Raw genomic sequence first — 12,702 nt, 5'->3', positions numbered from 1 at the left:
AAGCTAAAAAGTGTTTCCACAGTGTTTGACTCTGTGATCTAATCAGGAATATATTAATCGTCTGTTATGTCACACACACACACAAAAAAAGGAACAAACTGTGGCACAGAACACACGAGCAAATACGTGTAATCTCATACAGAAACACACACACACAGCGTCTTGGCAGATGGCGGACCATGAGGTCGGCGGGGCTGTAAAACAAGCCTGTTCTCTTTGTCCACCTACGCAGCACCTTGCACACCGTGTCTATCAGATGGCGGCTCTTTATCAAGGTGTGGCTGACACCGGCTCCACACAAAGCTCTGCTGAGCAGGAATAAGGGAGTCCTGCTTTTAATAACCGGGGTGTTGCGACTGTTGGGACTCGCGTTATTACCGAGCTGCTCTCTCGTTCTTGAAGCCATTTGTGTGACTGAACTGACCGGACCGACGATCGCTTCCTGCCTATAAAGTAAATGACTTATTAAATGTGTTGCAACACCTGCTCCAGTTAAAAGTTTAATTTCCCTTTATTGACATGCAGGTAAGGCACAATCATTAAACCTCATAGCCTCACAAATAAAACAAACTGTAAAATAAACTCAAGAGATGCTGGTAAATCTGACTTGAAGCATTGTGTTTGCTGTGATCTTTGACCCAGTCAGGAAACAGCTGAACAAGAGCATCGGTCCAGATTAGCTTCATGAAGCTCAAATACGAAGTCGGCGTCCATGTTCTTTTGCTTTGCTCGGAACACGTTCTAAACTTTGACTGCGTGCTGAAACTCGGGCTGTGTTGCTCATGGTTACCGAGCTGCATGTGTAATTATACGGTTGCATGGGTGCTGGGTCTAAGAGGCACCCACCCCTGTCAATTATCAGGCTGTTTGGTAGGAAGAGAGGAGATTATGCATAATTGCCAACTGTAGCTTGGCCTGGGTGTTTCCTCCTGAGTCAAATCACGGAGACAGAAGGTGATTAGTGGATTTGCCATGCGAGCAGACAAACACTATGTTGCTCAACTGCATATCTGCTGTTGGATTTGGCACTAGACTGTGTGATTAATGACAGTGATTCAGCTGCACGAATTAGTGTGAAAATACAATCGTGTTCTCAGCCCGCTTGAGGTTCACCGGAGGGCTCGCGTTTACTCACAGCTCAAGTTGTTTTGTGCCTTAAACAACTGAAACACTCAAAGTTGGACTATTTGGAGGGTAAATAATGCTGTAAACAGTCAAAAACACATTTTTAAGGGGAAACTCAGTGTGATCACTGACACACTAGTTAGAAGAACTAAATTGCCTGTACCTGTGATTGCTAATCAGCCTAATTGCATGAATATGGGTTTAAAATCAGCACCAGAACCATCTCAGGTTTGGACCTACGAGCTGTGTCTATCTGCATGTCTGCACCACGGCTCCACATGGTCATAGGAACTGAAAGATCTGGTTGGGAGACTTTAGAAAGATGGAGAAGGACACAGAAAGGTCAGTGGGGCAAATTAAAAGATCAGAGCTGCAGTGGTCGTCTTCCTAAGAGGACGCTACAGATAGTGTTTGCACAAGTAGCTCTATAAAAACAGATGGACATGTGCTTCAGCCTTCACACAGGGTTCATCAGTGTAAGTCAGTGTTTCTGCAACAGCTCAGGCAGTGTGAAGGATGCTTGCTGTTTGGAACAAAACTGAATCTTTGCTAAAAATTCTTTGGCAAGGGCGTCGCTACAGCTCACCTGGTTGAGCCAGTGTCCTATGTACAGGGCTACAGTCCTGATGTGGAGGTCATGAGTTCGAATCCTGCTCATGGCCCTTTCCCACATGTCCTCCCCCATTTAGATTAGATAGAACTTTGGTAGGGTACCTCAGGGAAATTGTTGTTCCTGTCTCTCTCACTTCACTATCAAATAAAGGCACAAAAAAGGCCAAAAAAATAACTTAAAAACAATTCTTTGGCAAGATGAGCCCAAGATAAATTTGTTTGGCTCAACTAGGCTCCAGCTTGTTTGGTGGGAACCTGTCAAGGACTACCACAGTGGATGCACAGTCCTGGTGGTGATGATGTGGAGCTGCATGAGGAAATGACATCTAACCTGAATCCTACCGACTGGGGTCCAACTGATGGTGTTTTTCATTCACCACAAGAATTTCAGAGGCACAAAAAAGTTCAGGAGTTTTTTTGACAATATGAGCTCGTTCTAGTACGTGTGTTACTTCTAGATGCATGGATGTTATTGAGAGGTAGCCTACTGAGGTCTACTTGGATCCCATCTGAAATTTTCCAACATATTTACCTCAGACTATGCATAAATGGTAAATGGTCTGCACTTATATAGCGCTTTTCTACCTTTGCGGCACTCAAAGCGCTTTACAATGTTTCTCATTCACCCATTCACACACACATTCACACATGGCGACAGAGCTGCCATGCAAGGCGCTAGTCTGCCATTGGGAGCAACTTCGGGTTCAGTGTCTTGCCCAAGGACACTTCGACTGTGGAGGGGATCAAACCGCCAACCTTGCGATTAGAGGACAACCCGCTCTACCACCTGAGCCACAGCCGCCAAGGCCAGCAAGACACACTGCTGCACAAGCCCTGAAAAATATCTTAGAGGCAGATGAAGACTCTGGCATTTCAGAGGAAGATGATCATATATCAGATCCATCTGATTGCAGTGACACTGAATCATTTGAACCAGCGTCTGTTGACAACCAGCCTCCTCCACGTGGTAGTGACCGCGGTAGGGGTAGAGGTAGGGTTAGGGTTCAGCAGGGTCCAGACCCACAGCATCCAGCAGACAGTTTGTGAGCAACGTCTGTGAATCATCTCACGATTCTGTATCTGGATCCAAGAAATACCCCAGTGCTGTTATTATAAATGATAAGCTGGTATGACCTGAGCAAACTGTAGATTTATTTTATCCATATGTTGTGTCCATACTAGAAAAGGTTACTAGAGTTTCTAAATAAACTATACTGGGCCGCCGCTATAGCCCAACTGGTTGAGCTGGCGACCCATGTACCGGGGCTGTAGTCCCCGACGCAGTGGTCATGGGTTCGAATCCAGCCCATGGCCATTTGCTGCTGGTCCTTCCCTTCATTCTTCTCTCTACTTTCCTGTCAAATAAAGGCCAAAAAAAAAAAAAAAACTTTAAAAATAAATAAATAGGTGCGCTGCTATAACCCAACTGGTTGAGCTGGCGTCCCATGTACAGGGGCTCTAATCCCCAATGCAGAGGTCATGAGTTTGAATCCTGCTCACAGCCCTTTCAAAATAATAAAGGCAAAAAGGCCAATAAAATAAAATAAGTGTTGAAGCTTTTACTTTGATGGTTTAAAGTTTGTGCTTGCATAATAAACCTATTCCTAGGTATAATAAAACTGGTTGATCTTGTCACAGTTAGTAGTTAAAAGACGTTGGTAGGAAGGTTAAAGATGACCATAAACGTGAGTGGACATCCTGAAATCCTGGCTGACAGTCTTCAGAAGAAGCAGAAGATAAAGACCTAAAACTCACTGCCACAATCACACATATTCTGTTTACTGTTTTTTTTTTTTCATGGCACTTAAAACTTACAAACCGTCTGAGCCACTGGACGATATTAATTTACCGTTTGGTGTCAGAATATAATACCCTGGAAAACTGGCAAATCCATTCTGACTGACACTCGGCTCTCCTGTTACCATAGGCTTCACACAACAGAGGCTTACAGGCTCTCAATATTGAATGAAGCTAAACTTAGAGGTGGTGGGGTGGGGGTGTGTGGGATACATAATCTTGAGTTTGTCTTGAGCCGCCGTTTCAAGATTCTGAGTGGCAACCGTTGCTAAGGGTCCCATTACCTGTGTTACTGCTGACTGTTTACACTGCTGGAGTGAGTTTGCTTACTTCCATTGTTTTCTAAGTGTTGTTGGGCAAACTGCAGGCGGACCATGTGAGTCCACCTCTGTCAGGTGGGTCCTATAGAGTGTGTTGCTGTTTGTCTTGGCCCTGCAGTTGGAACTACAAGGTCGAGAACACGTGGTGGAGGAAGAGCAGGCTGAGGAGGTTTTCATGGAGTCTGGCTGTCCATGTGTGTGCCGCCTGAGTCGCAGGTAAAGACATTTAACTTTCTTATATAATACAGCTCAGCTTCTGTCTTCTAGTTTAGAATGTTTGTTTCTAAATGGTGCGTTTTCTTTACATTATTTCTCCTGTTTAAAATTGTATATTAAAGTCCTAGCAGGTGCTGGCAAGTCCCAGAAGCTGAAGTTCTAATTAAACTGAACAAAAAATTAAGAAGTACAAACCCTTAACATAACAAAACATTCATACAATCAGTGATTAGATTGTGAATAATCCTGTACAGCTGGTTGACATTTCAGTCTGATTAGATGCTGTTGCTATGAGGAATTAAACTCTATTCTAGTAACTACAAAAAATTTTAAAACAAAGTTAATTTCTCATTTCCTTTAAGAAAAACACCATGACATCGCCATACATGTTGGTTAAAACGTTTGAACCAATGCTTGGCAAAAGATCAGAGGATCAGTAAAGTCATTCTCTGAATACTCTCACCATGACATATCCATTTAACTACAAACCACAAGAGGTGCACCTAACAAATGTAATGGTCTCCAGCAAGTTCCACCAGTTTGGCCTCATGTTGTCTGAGTGCAGGTAATGGCCAAGCAGAGGAGACCACACTGAAGGGAAGAAAAGGAAAATGAGGAAGCAGACGTTCCCTGTGGGGAGAAGCAGCCTGCAGGAAGCCTGAGGCAGGTGGAGTCAGGTGGAGTCAGGTGGAGTCAGGAACATCAGCTGACCTTATTGGCATCATGACATCAGATGGTGGACCAGAGCAGAGGGAGGAGACTCACACTCTGGAAGAAAAGAAAAGATTTTCCCACTCGGCTGTCAACCAGGAGAGCCGATGTGGAGCTTCAGGTGTGATCCTTAATGACACTTGAGATGAAATACTTCCATCAGCTACAGTAATCCACTGATGTTTGTTCCTCTTTGTACCATAAAAAGCTGCATTACCACATGATTAAACCTATAATGTGAGCACGCTTCATTTCTGTGTGTAGAAGCATCAGATGCTGGTGGCGGTGGACGACACCTCCAGAAGTCCAAAACAAGGGACTTGTCCTCATGCTCCCACCCACACAGGGGCAGCAGGAGGCAGGTAGAGGAGCCCCGGGGGCCTGGACCTTTCTTTTTCTTTGGAGGAACCAACGGGGCTGAAATGTAAGTTGGACAAAATGAAATGAAGACGTTGGATTTAGTGATTTCTGGCCGATACCGATATCACCAATGTGAATATTCTATTTTTGTTCACACCAAAAAAAATGAGTATAAGTACGCACTGTGAGAAGACTATTCACAAGAAGCCCAAATGAGACCACATAGGCGCCTTAATTCAAAATAAAACAGATGTAAGCATATTTTGAGATATTTAACGTTCAAGTCCAGGATCATTTAAGTAAAAATATCTGTGAAATAGAGACGAATCAAATCAAATCAAGTTTATTGTTCATACAACAGTCGTACAGGCGAGATGAGAGAGTGTTTCTTCAGGATCCAAAAACTAAAAGCAATTAAACAAAGGAGTGTTTGCACATCTGGATCAGCAGTTCAGCATCCTGACAGCCGGTGGCATGAAGCTGTTGATCAGTCTGGAGGATCTTCCTGCTAAATTTGCTCATTGGACCGATGTGATGGCCGATATATCAAGTTGTTATTGTTCCAAAGATGTCCCCATATCCCGTTTAAAGTTCTCCAATCCAAAAAGAAATCAAAGTGATGACTTAAAGTGAGACTCCATGCTGGCAGAACACATCTTTCACATGTTTTATATTCTAGTTTGGGCCTGTTGTTGACCTCTGGTTGGTTGTTTGATTGAACTTCTGTGTGACTTTTCCTGCAGAGTGAGCGCTTACTGTGAGAGCAGAGGATGGACACGGATCCACAACAAGCACCGGGACGACTTCAGACTCAGGTGGTGTGAGACCAAATCACCAGGCAGCTACTGCAACTTCAGAGAAGGTATTTAGGATGTGTGCCTTTTGCTATGTTTCAATATAAGATTACCACAATGTTACTGGAAGGAAATCATACAGATTTAAAAAATACACAGTGGATGTTTGTCTCGTTACTTGAAGAAGAAATAAAAGAAGAAAATGAAGAAATGAGAACCTGAAGGCGTCGTGTTTTGTCTCCAGGTGAACAGTTGGTGTTCCAGATTCCCAACAACGCGGTGCTCACCACTAAGATCGGCCTCCTCAGCAGCCTGAGAGAGTACGAGCGCGTGAGCAGCAAAGTCAAACATGGCCGAGGGCTCAGGTGAACCGGACGGCTGTAACTCTGTCTTCTCCTGTCGTTGCCTCTCATAGAAATCTCTCATCAGCTGTGTCTATCACAGCACAGGGATATATTTACATCACTGAGTTTACAGATCGCTAAGCAACCGTCCAGCACCATGATGGTTGACTTGATAGAGAGACACGACTAAACACTTACTGGAGAACATATCAGCTTGATGTTCTGTTTAATAAACTCGTCCAAACTGCATCATCAGACATCAAAGAACACATATTGTGTGTCAGTTATCACCAAAAAGCTCCATTAAACACAAACCTGATTCTGTAAATGAACGTGTGAAATGGAATAAAAGGAAGACCAAAACATTCCCACGTGCAATGACAAAATAAGATGGTCAAGTGTAATTGTGGGCTGCAGGTGGCTCGGTTTACGTCCCGGTGAGGACACCCGGGATCTTCCTGCGTGGAGTCTCCATGTTCTCCCCGTGCAGTGTGGGCTCTCTCCGGGTTCTCCGGCTTCCTCCCACAGTCCAGAAACATGCTGAGGTTAATTGGTGATTGTAAATTGTCCGTAGGTGTGAATGTGAGTGTGCTTGGTTGTCTGTCTCTAAGTGTAGCCCTGTGATAGACTGGTTACCTGTCCAGGTGAACCTGCCTTCACCCTGAGTCAGCTGGGATAGACTCCAGCCCCCCATGACCCTAGTGAGGATTAAGGTGTAGAGATGATGGATGGATGGACATTATTTCCTGCCAGATGTTAGATGTAAAGGTTGATTGCACCCTGTTGTTTGTAGAGTAAGTGACGTTATGTGCAGGCATTCAGGATAAAAGCCGGAACAGGGAAAATAATCTATTTAAAGAGATAAAAACCTTTACACTACATTTGATAAAAGTATTTTTGTGATCAGTGTTTGTGAGGACGTGCAGTGAATGAACTCTACAGTTCTGTATGACTCTCCCTGTCAGAACAAAGCCACTTTAGATCATCTCTGAGTGTATCTGGTGTTTATAAACTCTGATTATTTAACCTACCGTACAGGTAGATGTCCTCCAACCTTCCTATATCACTGTCTTCTTTATTTCCAGGGTTGTAAAACCTGCTTGAGTCCGTCCATCACAGCGTGGCCACACAAAAAACAAAAGCTATGACGACATTTTATGAATTATTTCCTGCCTTTGTAGCAGCTGAAAACTATGTCAGTATGACAGTTAAGAAGTCCTGTAATGATATCGCTTGGTTTCTTATTTTACAGGTAATATTACTGAATAAATAAATGATGTGCACAGACTAATTAACACTTTGCAGTCAGTGGTGACCAAAATAGCCCCGCAGAAGAGATGTTAGTGTAAATGAGGGTAAAATGTTCATTCATAGAGAAAACATCCACAGTTTATTTAAGATTCAAGGACTAAGAGGCTTATTGTCATGTGAAACCAGGCCGTCACGTCGTACAATGACATTATTATTTTGCTCATCCTCTTCATGACAAGATGTGAAGAGTTCATCTGCAAAAACAGATAACTAGAGATACTAGAGATAATATCAGTCAAACTGAAGCTGAGTGGGTTTGACTCAGTAGAAATGACAGAAATAGAAATAACTGACTGACACTGTCTCAGGTAGACGATGGAAACGTGGGTTTTCTGAAGGTTTGTGAAGGTGGAGTTATCTGTTTTTCTAAATGAACTCTTCATATAAAAGTATATAAAAACTAAAGCAATAACTAAATAAACAACTTAAACTGACTTTAGAGCTCAATATTTAACATTCTGTCCATGTGTGATGATGATTTAAAGCCAGTTGTGGTCTGAGCTTCAGACCAGTCGATCATTTTGTGGTTTAAACACGAATCCATTAGTTTTATTTTAATGTGATTCACAGGAGGCTGAAAATGGAGGAGTTCATTCCCACGACCTTCCGCATGGACGTAAGGGAGGAGAGGGAGGCCTTCTTTGCCCAACAGGAGGGTAAAATCACGTCTGCATTAACCTCTTACCCACTGATACCCTGATGCCAGAACAATCCGTCACTGGTTTGTCTGGATTTAGTTTCACATCAAATCAAACCAGTCCGGTTTGTGCTCGGTGGCGTTGGGACAACGGTTGCCTCGGTGAGTGTTTAATCAGGAGGTCGAGGATGTTGGAAAATAATGCACTTCACCTCCCATGAGGCATTGATAAAATCACCAGGGGAACATGCTGTTGCCGTGGAGACGAGTCAGCAGAGGGCACAACTGAGACACAAACAGGAGGAGAGGCGCTCGGCGGGATGTGAATAAAATAGATTCAACTATAAACCCAAACAGCGGTTCACGTCTGTGTGCTGCTGTTGGTACTGACTGTAGCTGCACAGAGACGCAGCGTGACGGTCGGCGGCGGCGTCCAGCTTTTGACAAACACGGTTATCACAAAGCAAACAGGAGAAAGACACAGACAGCTGGGTCGGATCTCTGGGTGATGGACGGGTTTGTGGAAGACAATGGAAAGGAAAAGAGGCAGAACCAAAAGCTTAGAGAGTGGAACACAGACAGGAAGTAAAATAAAGTCTGTCCACGATGCACTCGCTGTCTTTAACGCTGAGTTCATCAGAAAGCAGAAATACTTTAAAAGTTCCCAGCAGACGGTAGAACAGCCCTCATCAGGGTTCTAATATTAAAGAAGCTGCATTTTGTTTAATTGATTACTATGCAGAATGCTTCATATTCTGCTCTATTGTTTGTGCTTTATTTACACAATAATGTCTGAAATTCAGCGGCGTAGAAGAGCACAGATTGATAACGCTGGTCTACACCCATTTTGGTGTCAAAGGTTTTTGAGCTGGTTTTGTACATTTGCAATGTGCTGAATCCAGATATTACAACACTGGTTTTGCTCCATGATTTGATGAAACATGCAGTTTACTTGTATTTATCTGTACTAATGTTTACGCTCATCAACTTGTGGATCATTTAGCTCATGAAAACTATTAGAAAGTTAAAATATGAGAAGTATTAAAGTAAATCAGTCGCTAAAGTCAAAAAATGTATTCGATTTAGTGGTAAAATAGATTTTTTTAAATGGAGTTGGCATAAAAACCTGACCTGATGCAGAAAAGCAGATGTCGTTTTTGGATTCAGCGTCACAAACATGTCCTAAATCAGTTAGAAAATCCTCGACACCTTCATAGAAGTATTTTTTGTAACCCAGTGTTGCATCAGGCTGCTGACACATGTCACATCTGGAGGGTAGATCCAGCGTACTGAGGAGAACATCAGGAGTGATTCACACACAGCTGATGTCTCGTCCATACAACAACAACGACTGTAACGTAGCACGATTAGCAGTATTATTTGATGTGATAGGATCAAGTTGGACCCTGAATATGAAACATGTTTGGATAAGAGCCTCCACATCAGCACACACATCTGATGTCACTCTGTTATCGTCACCAGGTGTGAGCCGTATGTGGATCTGTAAGCCGACGGGGATGAACCAGGGCAGAGGGATCTTCCTTCTGAAGAGCCAGGAGGACGTCGCTGCCTTCAGACTGAAGCTGCAGCACATGGAGGAGCGCCGGGCCGACGGGAAGCTTCACCACCGCCAGCCTCAGGCGCACGTCGTCCAACAGTACGTAGACACTGAGTGGTTCAGATTAAAGCCATCTGATGTTTTCTGTCTGGACAGGGAGCAGAAAATATGTCCTATTTTGCCTGATGAGCTTCGTTTCAGGAGGTTTAACCCTCACATGCAGTTTTTGTTTAATTGTTGAGAAGCATCAGTAACATAAAGAAGATAAACGAGTGATGAGGAGAAGAGCTGTGAAACTCTTCAGACGCTCACAGAACATTTACAGCTTGTCGTGATCACATCCAGCTACATCCAGAACCCGCTGCTCCTGAAAGGGAAGAAGTTTGACGTGCGCTCCTTCCTCCTGATCGCCTGCGTCGCGCCGTACATGGTCTTCTTCCGTCACGGGTATGTGCGGCTGACCTGCGACCTCTACGACCCCGGCTCCAGCAACCTGTCCGCCCATCTGACCAATCAGGTAGAGCCGAACACGACGGTTTGAACACGGCATTCCCACGTTTTAGGGAACCAGACATGGTTTACATGAGGCCTTGATTTGCTGACTTCTGTTGTCTTTTAGAAGCTGTGCATTAGTTTAAAGTTAAGATTTTAAGAGCAACATATTTAATATATCTGATATTTAACCCAGTTTCTGCACAACAGTAGTTTGATATTGAAAGTTTAACTGTGGAGATATTCACGTCTCATTCTTTTTATTGGTGATATCTAATGAAAACCAGAGAGAGATGTTCCCATCACAGAGTTTACAGCGTGTCCCATGTCTCCTAGCAACCAGCAGGTATCGTCATGGTGGTGAAATAGAGCTCCAACTGACTCTTTAAATTAATACATTAAGTGGAATAAAACAAATTCCTAAATGTCAGCACCAGCCTTTGACAGAATAAGTGTTCAAATTTTTATTTTTGTTTTTATTTATGCATTCTATTTAAAAGCACACAGGATCCAGTTCACTTTGAGTTCTCTATAAATTACAGCACCAGCTGCTGTTCTCCATCTTGTTGAACAAGACAAAACTTTACTCATCTTTAGGTGAAGAATTCATTATAATAATTTATTTTAGACCAGGACAGACTTTTTTTGATGTCCGGTTTTATTTTGCTCTTGTTTTTTTAATTTAAGTTCTACTTTCTGTGGAGAATATTTTATGTTTATGTCAGATTCTTGGTGCCCAATAGTACTTTTATATTAAAGTATTGCTGTAGGGATATTTACACGTCATCCTACTTACACAGTAACCATCGGTATCATATCCAAAGAGCTTTGATGGAGCTGTAGCGCTGACTTCCTGTCTCTCTGCTGCCTGCTCCATGTGTCTCTGGTCCCCCTGCTGTCCACGTCCAGTACATGCAGAAGAAGAACCCCCTGTACAGCCAGCTGAAGGAGGACACTGTGTGGTCCATGGACAGCTTCAACGCCTACGTCAACGATGAGTTCCAGGTTGCCAAGGGTCTGCCCAGGGACTGGGTGCTGGGCGCCTTTGCAGTGAGTGCTGTAGCTCTCAGGGACCAATTACCACCATAATAAGGATGGTTGTTGGCCTCGCTGCTAATTGAGACTTCATCTGGATGAGCTTATTCCTGTCTGAGGATGCATCAGCTTATCACCAACATTAAATATTCCACATGTTGTTTTTCTGTGCAGTACAACACATACTGCAGTGCAGCTTGTGCGACATGTTTTTGGTGTTTGTAGCCTCACCTGTCAGAGTGAAACCTCAGACCCTGATCGTGACACACATCGAGTGCAGACGGTCGACCACAACGTGCCTGTTTACTTAATAGAAACTAGGTGCAAATGCAAACCTATGTGCACGTCCAACTGAGAAGTGAGCTGTTGTCTAAAAGACGCTATTGGAAGTCTGTGCATCATTTCTTCCATAACAAATCACAAACAGATCAGCGAATCCAGTCGAACCGTCTTGAAGCCAAATCATTTAAAAAGAGCAGAATACGTTTTATTTCTGGAGGAAACCTGCTTCAAACCTGCTAAAAGACCTAAAAAACAAAAATAATCTGGAAGCTGAGGTGCTAAAAAGTATTATAAAATAATGAAACATAACCATCAAGTCTGTAATTAATATATTTTCTAACCTTAATTTTACACAAGATCATGTGTTTCTTGTGCTTTTTAATGTTTATTAAAGGAATTTTACATGAAAAAATTATTTTCACTGATTACTTTTGCTTATAGCTCCAGTACATCTTTTTATTACAGTCAAATCTAAAAATAACAGAAAAAATTCTTCTTTTTCTCTAAATTTCAAACATTACATTCAGTATTAAGCTTGAAAAACTTGAATGCAATCATTTCATTTATTAAGTGAAAAGAAAATATGTGTGATAATATGATCAATGAACAACTTTATTTTAAGTCTATACATGTAAAAAAATGTTTTATCTAAAATCATTTTGTGGTTATTCACAGCTCGAGCTTTTAATCCACTGTCTGTTCTAGTTTTTGTAGTTTTCATTGATATTTTCTTGCATTTCAAAAATATGGAAAATCTGTAAACTAAACAATGCACTGACTTTTTTTAATTTTATTTTATTTTTTATGTCGTTGTGAAGCAGCCTAATGAACGACGGATAATTTTCTCTTTTCCTGCATCAGAAGCGCATGCAGCACATCATGACGCAGTGCTTCTTGGCTGTTAAGTTGAAGCTCGACTGCCGCCTGGGATTCTTCGACCTGATTGGCTGTGACTTCATGGTGGACGAGGACTTTAAGGTGGGAAAGACTTCGCTGAATGTGTGAAAATAAAAAGATGAATAAATAAAATAAGAAATAAATAATGTGGCAATATAAAGCAATAATAATTAAAAATGAATCCATAAAAGAAAAGGCTAATAAAGTAGAA

At 42.4% G+C, this 12,702-nt stretch overlaps 1 protein-coding gene across 1 annotated transcript; it reads left to right on the top strand.

The window, feature by feature from the left end:
• Nucleotides 1-4,793: 4,793 nt before the first annotated feature.
• Nucleotides 4,794-12,572, top strand: LOC103366265 (protein polyglycylase TTLL10-like; the record flags this gene model as incomplete). The annotated part of the gene is made up of 9 exons (XM_008293940.1): nt 4,794-4,902; nt 5,046-5,205; nt 5,885-6,003; nt 6,180-6,300; nt 8,161-8,246; nt 9,710-9,884; nt 10,131-10,302; nt 11,187-11,327; nt 12,456-12,572. Coding segments are annotated over exons 1-9 (1,200 nt in total), but the record flags the coding sequence as incomplete, so codon positions are not given.
• Between the last annotated feature and the right edge of the window lie 130 nt (nt 12,573-12,702).

Source organism: Stegastes partitus, unplaced genomic scaffold, assembly GCF_000690725.1.
Source record: "Stegastes partitus isolate 25-593 unplaced genomic scaffold, Stegastes_partitus-1.0.2 Scaffold923, whole genome shotgun sequence".
NCBI lineage: Eukaryota > Metazoa > Chordata > Actinopteri > Pomacentridae > Stegastes > Stegastes partitus.
Note: the sequence above shows the minus strand (reverse complement) of the source record. Positions and strands in the feature narration are given on the sequence as shown.